The 21,801-nt window shown below is 39.4% G+C and overlaps 1 protein-coding gene across 1 annotated transcript in view; it reads right to left on the reverse strand.

Annotated features, from left to right (window-relative positions):
• Positions 1–21,801, reverse strand: part of TAFA1 (TAFA chemokine like family member 1) — a 494,506-nt gene that overhangs the window by 101,446 nt on the left and 371,259 nt on the right. Inside the window, exon 3 of the mRNA XM_045530433.1 lies at positions 5,850–5,990. Coding sequence (XP_045386389.1) covers positions 5,850–5,990 — 141 coding nt within the window. The remainder of the gene's footprint in view (positions 1–5,849; positions 5,991–21,801) is intronic.

The following is a 21,801-nucleotide window of genomic DNA, read 5'->3' on the forward strand; positions in this document are numbered from 1 at the left end:
TTAGTATTATTCTTACCTATATTTAATTATTTTTAAAACTTTAAGATTAATACTATTTTATGCCATTATAGACTAATTAGAATCATGGAATATAACCTCACAAGCCCTCTAAAAATTTATTTTTGTTTTATATCATTTGCTTGGAAAAACTCTTTCCTTAAATAAATAGGTATGTTTTGAGTCATGATCCTCTTGTTTGTGAATATTTATTTGATTTTAACTTTTAGTCCATGAAAAATAATCGAAGATTACTGAAAGGCTATACATTATGTTTTTAGTTGTTCTCAAAAAGATATTGAGTAGGGTGCTCCTCCCTCCATTCTGGCTTATACTGATAGAATAATTAATAATTAGAGTACAACAATTCATATTCCTATAGGATAGTGCCAGGCATAGGTCCAAGGGTATAATGCTTTTATAAGTATTTATAAATGACTACCCAATAATTTAAGTTGGTAAGTGTGTATTTTGGTGTTTTCAGTTATTAGATAACAGAATATTATTAACATAAAAGACCGCCACTTAAAAATTTGTCCAAGTGTATATTATACTTTTGAAAAAGTTGCTAAGATTTTACCCCAACATTTCTGTCCCATATTAAAAGATCTAACTTCCAATTTTGAGTCTTAAAACAATCCAATATTTGCCTTTTTTACAATCGTAGATGTTGTTCCTCTGTTTTTGAAAACATTGTAGAAGGCAACTGACTGGCGATTTCAGAGGAAAGCAAATAACAGCAATTGAAACACTTACCATGGGAAATTCACTATATAAAACAGAATCTGTTTAGGTCAAACATAGTCTATGGATTTTCAACTACTGCCATGGAAAGGAGCTGATGCTTACCTATCCTTAGGGAACTGACCCGGGGGAATGCAAGAAACACTACAAATGTGCCAAAGTGGAGAGGACTATTCAATAAATGGTGTATCTACACCTAAAAATTTTATGTACCTATTAATAAGTTTTTGAAAAATATGTATTAACTTGGGAAATGTTCATCATATAATAAGTGAAACAAGCCACGATAAAACAGTGTTTTAGCATTTTAGCTCAGTAAAATAGCTACAATATGAATGTGCTCTTCAGTGTTGGGCTAAGACTAGACGGATATATACTAACATGTTATCATACAAAGCAAAGATAATCTCTGGGCAATGATGTCAACTGCAATTTTAACATATGGATGTATTTCTGTATTTTCAAAATTCCTGTAGTAAAATGTATTCTTAAGATGACTTAACACCATTTGTGATATCCAGGATAATTAGCTAGAAGCAGACCCAAGAAAAGATCATGGCAAAGATCCCACTATATTCAATTAATATGAAGTAAAACTTTATAAAACAATGTTTCTCTCTGTTTCCATGAGCTTTATCCACATTTATTAGAGAGAAAATACATACTGTCATTTAGTGAGCACTTGATTGGAGCCAGACATTATGTAAAAACATTATACACATGGTTTCCATAATCCTCACTGCAACCATATAAAGTAGAAATGATTATTATTAGTATTTTAAAGGTGAGGGAACTGAGGTTAGGAAACAAATGTGACTTTCCCAAGGTCACTCTATTAGTAATAGGTACAGCTGAGATTCTACTCATGAGCTCATGTATATCTAATTTCTCAGTCTATGATGTTGATAACTATGTTGGACTTACTAATTTATAACCACACTTCATATTTAATTTTTATGAAAAGATCCAAGCCACAAAAACAATTTTTATCATAGTAACATGTAGACTTGCCCATACATTCCAATGGGTTTAAGGGTTTTGGAGGAATACAATGGTATCAAAAACATATATAATCAGCATGAAAAGAATGAATACTCTATACTTCATTGACTTTTGTTTGGAAGATACAGAGTGTGGTTGTTTGAACCAACCACATCAAAGTCAAACAAACTTGTTCTGATATAAAAATATCATGGTTACATGGCTTAATTTCTCACAGAAACTTAGGGCCATATGCCATTAACTCCTCTGCCAGCATAGCTAATGCATTGTGCCTTGTGTTTTGCATCCAAATCCTGAAGGCAGTTCTATTTCTAGATCATTAGAGATAAAGATGAAGTGGAAGCAAAATAGAGAGTTCTACTAGGTTATCAAGTATGAAATGTCCTGTTTCCTTAAGTACTAAGTTTGACCGTTGATACCTCTGACATTTCACTTTGACACTTCTTGTTTTATGTTTATTGTGAAGGTACACCCTCAGTCTTGCAAACATACATTTTGGCTTGTGATTACCTTTCAAAATTTTTTAGAACAATTTTTGTGAAACCATGGATAAGTGAAAATTTCGTGTTATTTTTTAATATAAGTTCCGTCATGGAACCAATGTAGGACACACAGCTGGAAATATCAATGAAGTGTTTGGGAAGGATGTGGCTAATGAATGCATAGTATGTCAATGGTTGGAGAAGTTCTGTTCTGGTGATTTTAATCATGAAAATGATCCATGTGAGTGACCTGAGACCAAGGTGGATAATGAACTGAAAGCTGTAGTGGAAGCTAATCAATTTCAGCCTATGTGTGAATTAGCAGCAAGGTTTGACGTTACTACTCCAACAACAGTAGACCATTTGAAACAAATGGGCAAGGTAAAGAAGTTCGATAGATGGGTTCAGCATGAATTAAACGAGCATCACAAGAGAAATCATCTCGAAGCTGTCATTTCTTTGCTACCACAACATAAAGGTGAAGCATTTCTACACTGTATTGCTACATGTGATGAAAAATGGATTACTTTTGACAATTGCAAACATTTGACACAATAGTTGGATAAAGATGAAGTGCCAAAACACAGTCCAAAACCAAATATTCATCCAAAAAAGCTAATGGTGATCGAGCTCTGGTATTATCTACTAAAGCTTCATGAAACTTGGTCAGTCGATTACAGCAGATGTCACTGCAACCAGCTGGATGAAATGATGAGGATGCTTGTGATTAAGCAGCAACAGAAACAGGTCCATCCTCTTACAAGACAATGCTCAATCACATGTCACACAAACAATGCTGCTCAAATTACAGCAGCTGGACTTGGAAATTCCCTGTCATCCACCTTATTCACCACACCTTGCACCAACTGACTATGACTTCTTCCAGACTTTGGACCACTTCTTGCAAGGAAAAATATTCAATTCTCAATAAGCTGTGGAAAATGCTTTTCACAATTTCATCACCATTGTGCTCTAGGCGATTTAATAGTTAACAGCTTTGATGTTTCCTTTTGGCAAAGAACATGAGAAACCACCATGGTTTTGTTTTATAATGCTTCTTGGCTGTTAGGACCAAGAGTTTCTTCCTGTAAGAGGGTGAAATAGCCTTTCTGGTCTAGCTGCCTGCCTTGCCGGCATTGAGGTGTCTCACTGTGTTGCCTGTGATGTAGAAGTAAATAATCCCAGTGCAAGTTTCCAAGCCTCTGCACCATTGACATTTTGAGCTGGATAATTCTTTCTTGCAGTACAGGGTGTCCTGTACATGGCAGGATGCTCAGTATCATCCCTGGCCTCTACCCACTGGATACAAGTAGCACCCCACTAGTTGTGACAAATTCTAGACCCCAAATGTCTCCACATTACCAAATTACCTTTGGAAGAAACTGCCCCAATTGGGAACCACTGATTCCAGTACATTCCCAAACTTGGACCTTCTCACATCCTTTTAAAAATAGCTTGGCCTTCCCATGGTACCAAATGGGGGGCTGTGCATGCCACATAAGCTTGCCCCTCTGGCTGTGGCTGATTGGGCAAAAATTGACACATTGACTCAAGCTGGGTCAATCATATTCTACCTTCTCAGCAATTGTACTAATACAGAGGAACTTAGTCAAATATATTTGGGCTCTTAAGCTATACTGTCATGCCAAGTGAGATCAGACTTGGTACCATGGAAATAAAAGCCTTACACCAGTCTCCAATTTACGGGAAAGTAAAATGAAAATCTTTGAAGAGAGAACAATCCACACAGAGAAGAATGAGGTAAGCAGAGATCAGAAATAGTGTGTCCCATGAACGAAGAAAATGAGATAGCAGCTTCCTGAAGAATTTACAAATCCCATGAAGTCTGGTTGAATTTCCTGTAACAGCTTGGCTGAGATTCCTCTATTTTCTTAAAATAACTTCTCTTTTATTTGTCCTGTCTTGACTGTGTTTCTCTTTCTAACCACCTGCTGATTCATTATGAAAATACATAACATGAGCCCATCTCTGTGTCCTTCCCCACATATATCTAGAGGAAGAACAATGAATCCTAAGCCAAGAGATTTGGGTTCAAAGTCCTGTTCTGTGACTTTAAGGAAGTGACTCATTTCTTTGAGTCCTGATTTCCTAACTGAAGAATTTGAAAATCAGCTCACACCTAGCTCTAAATTGTGAAAGATAAAGATGGGGAGAGTGATTTGTAGTCCCCTGAAACCTTAGACTCATTATTTGACAGTAACATATAAAATTGCCTTAAAGGTGGTGGTCTAGACTTCGTATTAAAGTCCGTTATCCTGGGCTCAAGTCAGCCACGCTAGGACTATCATCCATGGGAACAATGGAACACTATTTACCCCACTAAGCCTCGGTTGCCACGTGCTGAAAGTGGGAGAGAAAGTGTATCTCCCTGTGGAAACCAGCCTCCAAGGTGACTCCCAGTAAACTCTGCATGCTGGTCTTTAAGCTCTTGTGGTCCATTCCTGCACTCAATAGGGCTGCACGGTGGTAACCAATTGGATATGTTGGAAATAATAAAGTATAACTTCTGAGGCTAGGCATAAAATACACTGTGGCTTCTGTATCATTTTCTTGGATTATTTGCCATGAGGGGTGCCAGACACCATGTCGTGAGGATGATTTTGACTGCAACCACATGAGAGACCCTGAGCCAGAACTTTCCAGCTAAACTGAGTTCTTAACCCATACAGACTGTAAGATAATGTTTGCTGTTGTAAGCTGTTAAGTTTTGGGGTAACTGGCCACACAACTATAGATAACTAACATACTGCTTTATAAGACTGTTGGGAGGGTGAAATAAAATAATGCATAAGAAGTGTTTAGCACAGTGCTTGGCACATAGTGAGCACTCAGAGCAATTGTATTTGTTCATGAATTTTTTCTGAAGCATCCAGAGTGGTAACCTGGCATATAGTATGTGCTTATTAAATATTTGTTGAATGTATGTTATCATTACTATCATAACCATCATTATTCTATATAGCCTCAATCCAAAATCATTTCCCAAATGAGCTAGACGCTCAAGTTTCTTGACCTGAAAAAATTCTTTTACCTTAATCTGCTCTAAAAAATTTCAAAATAGAGTTATTTCAAAACCCCAAAGCCAGAAATCTTAGTCCATTTTATGTTGCTACAACAGAATACTTGAGACTGTATAACTTACAACGAACAGAAACATACTGGCTCACGGTTCTGGAGGCTGTACAAGATCAAGGTGCCTGTACCTGGTGAGGGCCTTCTGGCTGCATCATAACATGATGGAAGGCAGAAGGGCAAAGGTGCAATAGGGATATAAACTTTCCCTTCCATAATGGCATGAATTCCACCCATGAGGGTGGAGCCTTCATGGTCCGATCACCTCTCTAAGGTCCCACCTCCCAGCACTGCCCACGAGGGCCACCAAATTGCAGCATCAGTTTTGGAGGAGAAGTCCTTCAAACTGTAGCATCAGAGAAACAAGAATTTAAAGTCTTTGCTGAGGGCTGGTATTTGTTTAACTTTTTAGCACTTTGGATGCACCTTGTTTATTAACCTAAATCATATTTAAATGAAATAAGAAAATATATCATGGATAGTGAACACCTACACGAACTCCTAGAGAGGGCAATAAAGCCAGCTACTTACCGTCGACACAGGAAGGTCGGTTTCTTGTTGTTCCAGCCACTTTCCCAGGTAGACAGGAACATTTTACTGTTTGTGACCGCTCCTCAATGCGATTCTTGTTACAACATCTGTGTGCTGCAATCACTTCACACGTCCCTCCTTCTGGCAAGAGAGAAAGAACGGGGACACTGATCAAAAACAACTCAGTGGCCATTCAGACCTGTGAGTCTACGTGTGGAGGGGCTGGGGAAAGTGATAGAAATCACAGAGACAGTTTCCATGAAGTATAATTGCTAAGGGGCTCCCTTTCGCCATGTGCAATCTTGGAGAAGACAGTGCTGTACTTCCAAAGCAACTAAGAGTACCAATAATAGCCCTCAAGATGTGACAATTCTGGGCTGTATGTATCGAGAGGCAGTAAAGCAATGCCTGCCTAGAAACTAACACACCAAACAGAGATGCTATCTGACATAAATGCATTACATTTGGGGATCTTTCTCCTGTGTTATCGCTGCATTTAAGATTCTCCGAGCTCCCACTAAAGACAAGCAACTGACACTCCAGTGACATAGAACCCATAGTGGCAGGAAAACTTCCCAGCAATTAGCTCTCCCTCCTGCGGCCCGCCCGCTCTCAAGGAGGCTGAATAGAAAACCTAATCGGGAGTCATTTCCCAAATCCAGATCTCATCCACAAATGAAAGAAAGAATTGCTGGAGAAACTGGGTATGTGCTTTAAGTGGCTTCTCAAATTGAAGACCTGGCATATGGCTTGACTTAATTGTTACAGCTCATCCAGGCATTCATCATTTATTGGGGACCTAATGTATGTCACCCTCTGCTAGGTTCTTAGCAGGTGAATTGCCAAGTCTGTCTAGAGGTTGATGAGGATTCAGGTGGGTCTTTCCAGCCTGTAGGAAATTAGCTAAGCCAAATCTCCTGGAACACAAAAGATACCCAACATGACCAGAAATCAGGAACTATTAATAACTTTCCAAACATCAATGTTTGAATTCAGGAAGAATGTTTATCATTTGACCAGAGTAGGTCCCCAGCATTTAGGATCCCTGGCATTTAGAATGCATTTCAACCGCTATGTACAAATCACTGTGTTATAAACTGTATGGGATGTGTGTATATATCACATGTACATAGAAGATACATATGGGCACTTAGGAGACGTTGGAAAAAAGGAAATGGGGGAGGGGAAGAAGAAGAGAGGGAGAGGAAGACTTAAGATATAGCTTCATCCTGTCCTTTGAGAACTTGGGGAATACAGTGGGCAGTGGGGTATGATTTTGCTCCCTGTCCCCAACAATATTTGGCAAATTTGGAGACATTTTTGATTGTCATCACTGGTGGGGGTGGGGTGCTATTGGCAGCTTGCAGGCAGAGAGCAGGGATACTGTTAAACATCCCAGAAATAGCATAATATCCAGGACGCCCCCAAAGGCAAAGAATGATCTGACCCCAAAGACTCACAGTGCCAAGGTGTTGAGAAACGCTGCTCTGGTATGAAAGAAACACTCCTAAGAGTCTCTGATTTTTGGTACACTAATTCTGCTTCCCTCAGTGGGAGGGAAGAGTTCAGGATTTCAAACTGGCCTGATTTTTATTAATAGTTTGAATCTCATCTTTGTCACTGAGCACCCCAGTTTTCTCATCTGTAAACTGAAATAATAATAACATCTGTAACATGGGCTGTGTGAGTACAAACCAAGACAATATGTGCACAGAGGTTAGCACTGAGACTGCCACATAGTAAAGAATCCATATTGCTGCCTATGATAAAAATATCCAGTGGGACTAGATATCATTTCTTTTCTCATTGATGCCAATCTCTTTTCTGCCTCATAAACTTTGCAAATATAGTTTCTCCTGGAATACTCTCTCTTATCTCCCATCCCTCCAACCTCCTCACTCTAACACAAATGCACCTGCCCAGGTAACTCTCCTTAGAGCTCAACTCAAAGGTCAATTCCTTAGAGAATTCCCCCCGACTTCCATCACTGTCCATTCTTTGTAGTTGCTTGTGTCTGTGCTCCAGCCAAACCATAAGCTTGGTTGGGGTCAGGGTCATTGCCTAGTCCCACAGCCCCATCATGGACAGCTGGTAAAGGTGCTCCATAATTGTTAGTTGAATGAATGAATGAATCAGTGAATTACCTAAAATTGATACCATAAGGTAAGTACCTTGTTTTGTGGACATAGATGGAATGGGTGACCCATTCCTCTTTGAAAAATAGGAAGTCTTCTTAAGTTGCAAGTTGAAAGACATGGCGTCAACAGGTGCTGATGAAGGGGAAGTATTTCACTAATATGAGAGTCTAAGGCATTTTTAAAAGCAATCCTTTTATTTTAGGATAGTTTTAGATGTTTAGAAAAGTCGCAAAGATAGTACTGAGTGCCTAAATACACCACACCCTATTATTCCCTATTTCTATCCCCCTCTTATCTTACATTAGTATGGTACATTTGTTATAATTAATGAGTCAATAGTGATACATTGTTACTAGCTAAAGTCTAGGCTTTGTTCAGATTTCCTTAGCTTTTACTCAATGTTCTTTCCTGTTCCAGGGTCTCTTCAGGGACACCGTATTATATTCAGTTGTCTTATCTCCTTAGGCTCCTCTTGGCCGTGACAGTTTCTCAATATTCTTTGTATTTTGATGACCATGACAGTTTTAAGGAGTGCCGATCAGGTATTTTTCAGAATGCCCCTCAATTGGGATTTGTCTGCTTTTTTTCTCATGCTTAGACTGAGGTTATGTTTTTTTGGAGGAAGATCACAGAGGCAAAGTGCCATTCTCATCACATCATCTCAAGGATTCGTACTATCCACATGATTTATCACCGCAGATGTTGACCTTGTTCTCTTGGCTGAGGTAGTGCTTGTTAGGTTTCTCTACTGCAAAGTTATTTTTTTTTCCCTCCTCCTTTTCATACTGTACTCTTTGGAAGGAAGTCACTATATGCAGCCCACACGTAAGGAGCGGGGAATAATGCTCTACCTCCTTGAGACTGCAGTATCTATTAAAATTCTTTAGAATTCTCCTGCATGAGAGATTTGTCTCTTTTCCCCCATTTATTCACTTCTTCAGTCATTTATTTATATCAGTATAGATACATTGAAATTTATTTTATCCTTTGCATTAGAATCCAATACTATCTTATTTGTTGCTTAAAATGTTCTAGCTTTGGCTACTGTGAGCTTTCAGTTGGTTTCTATATCCCTTTGACAGACCCTAATTATTGTGGGTTTTTTTTTTAAGCACTTCCTTACTTTCTAGCCCTACAAAAATGCTCTAGGCTTATCTTACATTAATATATTTCGTGCCCCAATCCTAGAATCGGCTATTTTTCTAAGAAACAGTTTAGAGCTTTTAAATAAAATACACTAGAGTAGATGGAACTGAGGTTTCTTGCACATGTGAGATAGGATTAGATTGGAGAGGTCTTCTCTCTCCAGGGGAGCCCTCAGTGTTGCAATGAGCCATGGGTGGGAATTTTTGGAGCAAAGGACGGCTGTGATCCAGGTATTGCTGTAGGGTAACCACCCTGGCAGCTGTGGGAAGGGGTGCTGGGGAAGTACAAGGTAGCAGAGCAGAAGAAACAAATGGCTACTGCCAAATATTGAGCAGGAAGTGTGAATGCTGGAACTTGGATCATGGAAGAATGCCTCCCTATGTCCATACACACAACACTGAGATTAGAGTTAATGGAATGGGCTAATCACACATTACACTCTCTAACCAGACACCTGCAATCAAGTTGCTTTAGCTTATAATTGTCAGCTACAAATACCCTCAGTCAAGTCAGTAATAGCTAGTTCTGTACTTCATGAAAATGCCACTAATTTTAAACTCACCACTTGGCTTTACTATAAGAATGGAGCAATATTTATGATTGAAAATAGCACAAGGCGTATGAAAGCTCCCAGGATGTATCTTGAATTTCATTTGATTTACAGTCAAGTCAGCAGACAAATGACAGACATGCGAGATCACCTGAGCTACCGCACTGAGTTAAATAACATGACAACAAGGGGGCCACTGGGGACCCAAAGCCAGTCCCTTGCAACACTGCTGTCGATGAGCCAAAGGACTCATTCCGTGCTATTCTCTGAGCTCACTGCCATTTACTGAGCTCTGATGTTGGTGCTGGATGCTATTTTTGGCACTTTACCTACATTAATTATAAACATCCCAGCAACTTCACAGGGTGTTGCCTCCACTTTACAGGTGAGAAGCTGAGGCTCATAGGGGCCGAATAACTTGTCCAGAATCACACAAGTGTGACCCCGGTCTGTTAGACTCCAAAACTCATGCTTTTTGCATCTTTTCACAAATAGTCATTCCTTGTGGACAAAAAGCTTCCAAAAGGAAGTGTGACACTTGGCTTAGAATGATCATCAAGGTTAAGTGTCTAACCCGCCCCTCCTCCCTGAGCTGTGTCTCTGACCTTATTTGTTACTACTCTGGCTGTCCTTCCCTTTCCTCCAGGGACACTGGTCACCTTGCTGGTTATTTGCCTGCGCATGGCAGGCACAATTCCATCCCCCGTCACCAGGGTCTTTGCATCACCTGGGACACACTCCCAACAAATCTCTGGCTCACTCTCTCACCTCTTCATCTTTGCTCAAATGTCATTTTTTCAGAGGCTCACTTGCCTTCTCTATTTAAAATAAATCATAATTCCCTTAGCTGGCACTCATGAGCTCCCATACCCTGATTTATGGCCCCTCGCCTCCCACCTCAACACCTGTAACTTTCAAATATAATAGTACATAATTTACTTATTTATTATGTTATCATCTGTGTGTCCCCCATTGAAATGTAAACTCCTTGAGGACAGAGATTCCTATTGTTTTCTATATTAAACAATGTCTTGCATATTATTCTCAAAGTTTAAAAAGTGATTTTAATACATATTTTTTTTAATCTTCAAAGTAGTTCAAAGGTAGAAATAAGACTCTTATTATCCCCATTTTTCTAGCAAGGACGCAGACTTAGAGCAAACAATATAACCAGTAAGTAATAGTAATAAGAACAGTGTTAAAAGAGCTTATCATTTATTTTTTCCTCTGTGCTTGACACCACGGTAGGTACAGCACAAACTTTGAACTCATTTTACACTCACAAAAGCCCCATGAGGTTCTGATTACCCTCATTTTACAGAAGAGGCAACTGAGACCAAGAGCAGTTTGAAAACTTGCCTACACCTTACCTAGCAAGGAACCAGGGCAATCGGGACCAGAACCCAGACTCTGACCCCATACACAGTGCTCTTTTCCCCAGTCCCATCCTGGCACACACGCAGCCGTTGCTCTGAAAGGGGAGGAGAGCTTGGTACCTGGGAAGTGACAAATGCTCCATTTACATTCAAGCTTTGTTTTGGGAGTCGATGACCCCGGGCCATATTTTCCTGGGGCTCCACAGATGATGGATTTGCACACAGGAGGCCAGGGAGGTGCTGCTGTAAATAACAGGCTCATCTGGTCTTGACAAGTTGAACTATGGCTGCAATGACACATTCTGCTCAGGTATGGCTGGTGCAGAGCCCAGGACTAAGTCTTGGTGGAGACAGGGAAGGCTCAAAGGACCCCAAACGTTTAGAAGGTCTGACTGGCCCATCATACCCAAGTCTGATTTCTGAGGTTTACGTTTGTGACTGACCTAGCCACAGTCCGTCAGAGCAATCTAATCTTTCAGTCTATCCTGACCACGGAACCCTGGTTCACTGGCTTATGTGGACAAAATAAAAATATTAGATCTTTGACAGGAAAAGGCTCCCTTCTACCTGCAGTCTGTTCCTCTCCAGTTATGCTTTGGGGGGGGGCTCTATGGATTATCTGAGGGGGCTCAGTTACCTCCACTGGAGAAAAGGAGACTGCTACTCTCATTATTTTATTTTTACATTTGGTATAATTATCTGTTCTTCAAAGGGATTACTCTGCTAAGGAAAAAGTGAAAACAATTATACTTAGTTGATTATCAGCTTTGTAAAAGTAGCATTAAATGTTAAGTATTTGAGTGATACATTATTAACTACAGTCTAGGCTTTATTCAGATTTCTTGAGCTTTTACCTAATGTGCTTTTCTGTTCCAGAATCCCATCAAGGATACCACATTACATTTAGACGGATGGCTGATGGAACAAAATGAAAACGAGTAACAAACCTGTCATGGATTTTTGCATGATCAATTAATATGGAACATAACCGAGAAGGATGGATGCTTTTGGTGTAGTATAGTGAGCTTGTAAAATACACCTCCCTCCTCTATTTCTATGTGTTTTTTATTTCTTAGCTATATCAGGGAACTACCTTTACTTTGTCCTGCCCCAAGATACACTGAGAAGCTGATCAAATTCCGTGGAAAGAAATAAAATTCCTGCTATAAACAAAGAGATAGAATTTTCCAAGACCCCCAGAACTGACTCTAAGGTCTTATTTAACTATTTTCCTCATCAGATGGCTGCTTTGAAAAGGAAACAAGAAACCAAAATGGTCCCCAGACTTGCCCCCAATGAAAGGGAAGAGTTAGGTTTGTCATAACCCTTTCTGGAAATGAGAAATCTGTGCCTTTTAATTTATTTGCATTTTAAGGATTACCTTGTGAACCGTCCTTTCAAACCTAACTGCCAAGGTTATTTTGAAATCATAATGATAACACTTGTCATATAAATGCCTTTCAGACTTGTCTTTGGTGCCAACACCAATCCATTCCTAAATTTTATCTCAATCCAGTTCAAACTGGATCTCAAGATGATCATCTCAAGATCATCTATGGTTTCTCAAAGAAAAGCCATTTAAGTGCTCAGAAAACTGAGCTTCCCTTTTTTTGCTTATGTATTATCTGGAAAATGACCTCTTTTCTGGATTTTACCCAGCATCTATAGATCCAGAAAAAAAGACAGGTGAGGTAACCTATTAAGTAATGGCAGAGGATGTAGAATAGAAAACAAGTCAGCGGGGAGGTTGTCTGTAGTATTTAGGTTTTCCAGATTACTGTTCCTGTTATCAATTTATGTTGTCTGTTGAAGACACACCTACAATAAAATATCTATAAGACATTAGCCTCATACCCTAAAGTTAGCTTTGTAAGGGATCCCAGTGTTCTTTTCAATTAGGAGGTAAATTTAGTAATTATCTGGCTGGTGCATGCCAATCTGAAAAAGTTAGCTGTGTTAAATGCACATTGGCTTCCCAGTATTTCTTCCGCCACAGATCTTCAAAAGAGTGGTCTTCCCTTTTATTCCCTCTGTCCATGTTGACCCCGGTGGTAAGGGGAGGGTCCCCCACAAGGAAGCTCCACCGGGCATCTCTCTAATACTCTATCTGCTCTTTTCTCTAGGGTTTGTCAGAGCTCTGAGTATATTGTCAAACTTATTTTTAAGAGGAAAAGAAAGTTTCTAATATCCAAAAAGGAAAAAAAAGAAAAAGATAGCATTTCAAGATTATTTCTGGCAGCAGCAACTCTCTCTGACCTGGAGAAGTTAAAAAAAAAAAAAAAATGGCAAGCTCAATATGGTCCCAGCAATGATCCTTCCTTCCCAGCTCAATGCATCACTGTGTGGCCCTGTACAAGTGAGGAAATACAAGGAAGCTAAATTGCTAAGTGTAATGTTTTTTAGAAAGAGTCTCCACTGATGACAATTACGTGTCATGATGGAAAGGGAAGATGAGTTTAGGAGTGACTAGCAGGCAGGTGGCTAAAAGCTTAAAGGTTGGCATCATAAACCAGGGTTTTCCCCCAGACTAGACAGCTAATAGAAATAGCTCATCAGCCAATTGGATTACTCTGGGCTACAAACTGGTTCAACCATTTAGAATGGGCACCTGGGGGACATTGCAAATGTCTAATCCTTTTCATCTGCCAAGGAACTGGACATTCAGTAGTATTTTTTGGTGTTGATGGCTTCATGTCCAAGACCAGACACACCCAAACAATTCAAAAGTATCTCAACAGCAGGTTTTCTGGGAAAGAAGTAAAGATGCTAGGAGGGACTATAAGTTGGAATAGAGAAAATTTCCTTAAAAATGAAAAGAAAGGGAACATACATTTGAACTCTGTACTGTGTGTGTGTGTATGAGTGTGTATCACTGTGGTGGTTTTCCTGAACCACACTACAAGTTACATTCTCCTGCTATGTGAACCTACATCTTATATAATTCTTCTACAATAGCATCCATAATACACGATTTTGATTTTTACAAAAATAATGTCTCGCTTTTTCTACAAAGAGTAAGGGCAGCAATTTTTCTGTTTCAGCACTATCCCCAGTACTAAGCTTGGAATCTGGCACTTGTTTGGTTTGTGAATATCTGTTGAACGAATCTCTTCCTCAAAGACTTTTTAAAAAGTTTTAAAAAAGTGACACATAATAATTGCACATATTTATGGGATACATAGTGATGTTCTGATATATACAACGTATAGTGATCAGATCAGGGTAATTAGAGTATCCATCATCTCAAACATTTACCATTTCTTTGTGTTGGGAACATTCAGTGTCTTCCTTCTAGCTATTTGAAACCATATATTTTTGTTAACCATAGTCTTCCTACAATGCTACAGAATGCTAGAACTTATTCCTTATTTTGCATCCTCCAAGACTAACTTTAGAGATACTATGGCATGCTCTCTTAGCAAGCTGAACTCTTCTTTTGCAGCAGGACTCCTAATTGGACTTGTTGGCTCATTGTCTGTCTACCCTATTTGGCTGGACACTCCATGATGTCAGGGACCTTAATTGCACTTCTTTATCCCTAGTCCTGGGCATAATTGTAGTCACTCATGTATTTGCTAAATGACTGAATGATGGAAGGAGGGAAGGCGAGAAGCAGAGGAGGGAGGAAGGAAATGATGGAGGGTGAAGGGAAAGAAAAAAAAAAGGTAAACAAAAATAGAAGAAAGACTGAATATAAATTAATTTTCTTGGAGGAACTTTTCGTGAATATCCATTATGTGGTCTTTCCCTAGGATGAACTTGAAATGATAAATGGAGCTTTTGCAAAGAAAGGCCTTCCAATATACCTTCTAGAAAAATCAACTTGGAACTTTGGTTTGGGATGGAGTCAAAATGAACAAAGGAAAAGTTATTATTCTAAGTGAAAAACTTTAAAATGAAAAAGCAATTAAGAGTACCTATAAGGAAACTTCAGCCCTCACTAGTAGTTAGGCTAAGATATATTCTTACCCTCAAAGGGACTTTGGAAGAAATGAATAAACTGTGATGAAGGAATGTTCAGAACGACGTGATCATACAAATCCTTCCATTTTCGCTTTATTTCAAATGATTCCTTTCTTTAAAAGCTGCAATATGTAAGCAAAGCACAGATTTTTTGAGATTCACTTTTATAGGCCTTCTTGATCAAGATCTTATAAATAGCTCTCTTAGAATCTATTGTAGCGGATGTCAGAAATGCATATTTAAGACTGTGTTAAAAATGCTTTATTGACCCAATGGACTAGAAGGAAGCTCCAAGGGTCTCTGTCTGTAAATCACTGATGAGAGAGACACTAATGGATCTTTAAGCATGTTTTGGTGGAGGAGGGCAAAATGGCTGCTTGATTTGTTTATGCTTGAGATTAAACACATTACCACCCTCTCTCTCCCAGGGCTCTGGGGTATGCGGAGGACAGACAAAGGTAGGAAAAGGGAACAATTCTGGGCAGGACAGCCAGATTTGAGGCAATAAAATATAACGGATAACATCACAGATTCTGCAGCCAGGCTGCGAAGATTCAAGTCCCGGATCTGCTGCTTCCTAGAAGTTTCCATTCTACATTTCAGGTTTCTCATCTGTAAAACGTGGATGGTATTATCAACTTTCCAGGGTTGTTTTGAGGAATAAATGGGCATGAGAATTAAATAAGTACAGGCAAAGTGATTATACTAATACCCGGTTCAGAGTAGGCACTAAATATTCTGATGTTACTAATACTACTGATATTATCTATCATCTTTGACTAGATCAGGAGTATTGGTATTAAAAATGTGACTCTTCTCAGTTTTTTCCTCCTTTCACCAACATGGACTATTCCCGACACCCATCTTCCTACTCTCATCCCAGGCTAATGACTGGGAAACTACCTTTAGACTTCAATATCCTCCTTAAATAAGATTGCTGAAAGTAATGTAATACCACAGTCAACTCAACATCCACCCCCTGGATTTCTGCTTTATTTTTAAAAAGAAGAAAATGGCTTATGTATTGGATGTGTTGAAATTGTACTGCAGAAATTATTTTTAATAACTTCTCTACACACATGGAAATGAATTATATCCAAAGATGCACTAATAAGGTTACAAGAACATTCTTGATTCCTTACTACTCTTTATATACTATCTAACTTTTACTCTTTCCAAGGATGCCTCAGATAGCATTAGGGATGGGGCCCATGTAATGGCTTGGACATCTGACTGCCTTTGGGCTATTCTCAGATCTGCCTGAGAATCTTTGTTAAAATAAGGCTGAGAACATAATATCTTCATCCTTCTATCCTCTGCCCCAAAATTTGTTTGCTTCACTGCACTAGCCTTCAACACATTGCAAATTAACACAATATTAGAAATGACTTACTGCCCAGCAGGAAAGCCACTCAAAGACTGGTGGCTGCTGAAACAATTGAAGAGGAGGAGGTTCTACCTCAAAGTGGGAGATTCACCCTGGATGTTGACGTATGTCTCTGGAAACTGAATCACAGCACCAGTGCACTTCAGCTTCCCTGGGCTAAGATCTAAAATAAATAAGTTGTATTCCACTAGTGTGATTAAGGTAAGAATTAAAATGAAATAAGGCTTAAAAAAAAAGCTCTGTTCCACTCTAAGTCGCAAAGTCTTAACCTAAATCCCCCTTGGATCTCCCTCAACCCTATGTTTAAACCAAGACCACTGGTCCAGCCAAGCAATAGCTTATCAGGTTTCCTTCTCCACCGCTACCCTTCAAGCCTGGGAATGACATGGAAACAATTTCTATAAAAGACATAGGTAACCCTATTTTATGTTAATAACTCCTCTGGCTATATTAATTTTTCTAAAATTATGTGAAATACTGACAAGGAAGGTTGCCTATATTAATATTTAAGTGATACTTCAAATAATCAACATCACTTGAGTTATCAGCTGGGTGATTTGGAGAAGTTGTAACCTTGAAGCCCTGATACCTCGTAAGTAAAATGTCTAAGTTTAAGGGATGTTGTGAGCATTAGAGATCATATGTGAAAGGTAATTAGTACACTGAGCAGTACATAGTAGGTGTACTATAAGAGCCACCATCCTTTTTGTTATTATTAATATGAAAACTGAAACCCAATTTTAAAGACAACACTGAAGGAAATGACACCTGACATGAGTTTTGATGGAAGGAGAGAATTCCAAAAGGCTAGAGAATGGGGGTATTTACCTTTCAAGCTCCAGGACCCTGCTGTCAAAGCCCCCAGTGTCTGAACTGTCTGTGCAATGGTGGATGGCCTTGGGTGCTCTTTATGCTGCACTCTTACTTTGTCTACTCTCATCTCTTTATTCATTTTTGTTCTCTGCTTCTTCATGACATTTATTTAATGGCATACACGCAGGAATACATGCTGAGAAGGAAGCCCGACAATAATCATGAGCTTTTTTTAAATTCTCTTAAAATGAAGTGCTTCCATTGTCCTTCATGAGTAAGTGTAATGGATGTGAAAAGGAACATGGGCGGTGATCATACACAAACCCCGTTATGAAAACATGAAAGTACAGCCAACACAATAAAGCAGGTAACACGGTGACTCTGACTCCACCACTTCTAAACCATAACTATTTTATGACATTTTTTCCTCCAGTTAAATGAAAAACATGCCCATAGAACAACATTTCTGAGTCGGTTTAGAAGCAAAGATGAGAAGATTAAGACAAAATTTAAGATAATTAGGGGAGAAGTGGCTGTAAAATACTGTCCCCTGAGAGGAGGGGGTGGGTAAATTTACACTTAATGGGTGTGGCGCATGCCGTCTGGGAGATGGGGACGCTTGTAGCTTTGACTTGCGTGGTGCAAAGTCAATTTATGTGACCGAAGTGTTTGTACTACCCCCATAACATTCCAAAATTAAAAAAAAAAAATACTGTCCCCTGGAAGTGGCACTGTCTCTTTAGGGCCAGATGCCCATCAGTGGGCCCTCTTACTGAGTCACAAACTGGTCTTAAATTTCAAGTCCTTTTTTTTTTTGGTCCCTATAGGAGAATCACACACAAATCCATAGACATTAGATTTTATTTCCAACTATGGACTAAATACTAGCAACCTCCTAAATAAACTATTAAACATTTTGGATACCTATGATACAAACACTAACATTAGTATTTTGCTTATGTCTACTCAATTCTATAATTATGGGTTTTGTGAGGAAGTGATCTCCATAGTATCAATAGTATCAATGGATGCATTTTTTTTTTTTTTTTTTTTAGTCTCGGAGAGTCCACGTACGGTAGGATGCTTAAAAGGAGAGTGTATGTTTGCAATCAGATTTGGAAGTCATACTGACTGGGCTTTCAATACTGCTTCCACCCTTTATTAGCTGTATTTGCCTCAGAAAAATCATTTAAGTTTTCTATTCTCAGTTTCCTTACCTGTAAAATGGGGAAAATAATACTTTCATCATGAGGTTGTCATGAGGATGAATGAATGAACATGGGCAAAGCACTTAGAACAGTGCAGAAAGTGCAGGACCAATGTGTTTGCTATTGATACTGTTGCTATTGTTAACTGCCGCAACCATTAGCGCTGCCAATGACTGTCTCCTCCTCCTGGGCTTATGGTCCTTGCTGACTCCCTTATGGGAGAAGAGGCCATTGAGTGTTTCTGGACAACTGGGTATTAATGGAATTGACATATCACTACCATGCTCAGCTTTGAATTGCCTGTGCAAGACCCTCCAGGGCTCTTTTCCTGCTGGCGTAGCAGCCAGCAAATACTTTAGATGAGGGATCAGCAAACTTATCCTATAAAGGTCCAGACTGTAAATATTTTCAGCTTTGTAGGCCATCTGGTCTCTGGGGCAGCTATCAAACTTTGCTGTTGTATCACAAAAGCCACTATAAACAATATGTAAACAAGTGAGTGTGGCTGTTTGCCAATAACATTTTGTTTACAGAAACTGAAACTTGAGTTTCATGTAATTTTTATGTGTCACAAAATAGTCCCCTTTTGACTTTTTCCAGGCATTCTTAGCTTGTGGGCCACACACATCAGATGGTGAGCCAGATTGGCCTACAGCCCACAGTTTGCTGACCTCTATTTTAGAGGGTGGCTCCTCCAAAAGTTCTTGAGTAACTACTACAAACAAAGCCCCACTGGTGAATCACAATGGGCATGTTGTGTGGTCAAGGAATATAAACCTTTGCTGTTTTAAGCCAATGAGATCTGGAGGTTGTTGGTTGCTGCAGCTTAGCACAGCCTAATCTACCTACTATACAGTCATGCATCACTGATGCAAAGGGATATGTTCTGAGAAATGCATTATTGGGCGATTCTGTCATTGTGCAAAAATCACAGACTGTATTTACACAGTCCTAAATGGTACAGCCTACCATACACCTAGGCTATATGGTGTAGCCTATTGCTCCTAGATTACAAACCTGTACAGCAGGTACAGTACTGAACACTGTAGGCAGTTGTAACACAGTTGTAGGTATTTGTATCTAAACATACATAGACATAGAAAAGGTACAGTAAAAATATAGTATTGTGTGTTATTATAATCTATGGATGCAACATTGACTAAAATGTCATGTGGATATTATTATTTAAGATGATACAAGTAAAAGAGACACATTACACCCTTGATAGTGCTTAATTCTACAAATATGTTTAATGACAACTATTGGGTGGAGTCATCACCAAAGCTTTCATGCTGTAAAATACAGCCTTTTAAATCTGTGCCTTCCCTGCAGAACTAGGAGGAGATACCTCTGCTTAGCTTCTGCCTCTGCACACACACCTCATCCAAGCCAAGAGTACGGCCCTTGTCATCCTGATGTTTTATTGGCTGAGCTGAGAGGTAATAATAAAGGTATATGTTTATATTGTGAGATTGTGTCTCACATCCATAGCCAGAGAGATCAGAAAACACACATTTAGGAGAAAAGAAGGCAAACAGAAACTCTGATTTGTGTTATACATTGTGGAAGTCATTAACTATGACTCAGGTAGAAAAACTTATTACTTCTCTTTTTGACAGTGATGACAATTTAATAGTATTTGACTCTACCGAGTTACATACAGCATCTGGAGGCATTGAAAGGGACTGTTTATCAAGATGATAAACAAGGTTTCATTTCCTCCCTGGCTGCCTGGATGTGATCAGAAGTCTAAGGCCATCTGAATTCACTTAGTCTGGCCACCAGGCAGAGGCTAAGCTACCCAGGACCATCTGTGCTTGAAATGAGCTTCCGTTAATGGACCCTCTCTGAGCAGGTCAGCACTAACCAAAGCATGTTTGCATGAGCCCATGAGCACTGGGGCATTCAGGGTGGGCTTGGGGCCAGAGGGAAGGGAGTCATTTACAGTGGAAATCCTGCTCTCTGGAAATTTTATGCTTGCCAATTTAAAACTGCAGAGCTAGTTTTGTCTTCTGGGTTGGGTAGCTATTACAAAGCAGGCTGGTTAAATTCTGAACATGCCAAGAATGTAGAATGAGTTTTCCTGGGGAAGTATAATAAGAAACCCTTTTAAAGTAAGTGTCTGTTATTAGTATCGCTACTATTATTGCTATTGCTGGTTGTGGCAGTCATTAATGCCATTAGTCATTTCTACTCTGTAGCCTGTTGCTGCTTTTTCTGCCTGCTCGGCAAATAGTCTTACTTCTACTGGTGATGGCATCTTGGTTTTCTTAGGAAAGTCGGTAGCCTATCTTCCACATTTCCAGGTCATGGAGTTTAGGAGGTGCTGGTTTTATTGCATGCTCCAATAGAGGGCATGAGACTCAAGACTGATTATAGGGATCATGTCATTTCTAGTGACCACTTGATTGATACAAGGGCTGGTACCTGGCTCAAGCTATGCACCATGAGATCCACTTGTAGAACATTTATTTGTGGGAAAGTATAATGCTTTTCTGCAGTGTTAATGATGAAAGTATATAAGTCTGGAGCTTGCCACTGTCTTAGCACCATGATGGAAAACTCTGCAAATGAATGAAGTCAACACAGAGGGAAGCTGAGTAGAGAGGTTGGAGCACTTTCTGACATCATAGTTAATACTGCTTGATGCAGCTGTGCCTAAAGCTGGAAGCTGAACTTTAGCCAGTACATGTCTATTTTTCTTGATTGAGTTTGAATGAGATTTTTCTGTCACTCAAAATACAAAGAGCTAAGAAGTACAATTATACTAAATGTATCAGGAAGAGTCTCTTTTCTTATTATCTCTTTGTGCTACAGATTTGTTACATGCAGGACCCTATGGTAGATGCCAGCAGCCCTGAGACACCACCCTATCTCAAGTGCCACCTCCTCTGGGAAGTCTTCCTTAACTTCCTGATTATGTCAGTTTCCCCCTCCTTCTCATTCTAGACTCTCAGAGTATCATGACCTTCTCTACTTCAGCATATTCATAATTGCAATTTCATTTGTGTTTGTGAAGTACTTTTTATCTGCTTCTTCTAAGAAGGAAAAAGCTCCATGAGGGACTGGTCATGTCTGTTTTTATTGGTCATGTTATCCCAAGTGCCCAACACAATATCTGACTGTAGAAATTGCTATTGCCAACACGATACTTGTTCTCTTCTTTTTCCATATGGCTAGAACGGTAATTTGCCCACATGCTGAAAAATATTTTTCTGCCTCACTCATGGCTATGAACACATGACACAGCTTTTGTCAATGGGCTAAATATGAAAGTGTGCCGAGGCCCATCTAGGAAGACTTTGCATTCCTGACATAGCTACTGCTCCTTGTGTCTATCACCTCATTTCCACCCAGCGCATTTTCCACCG

Source organism: Lemur catta, chromosome 18 (genome assembly GCF_020740605.2).
Source record: "Lemur catta isolate mLemCat1 chromosome 18, mLemCat1.pri, whole genome shotgun sequence".
NCBI classification, from domain to species: Eukaryota; Metazoa; Chordata; class Mammalia; order Primates; family Lemuridae; genus Lemur; species Lemur catta.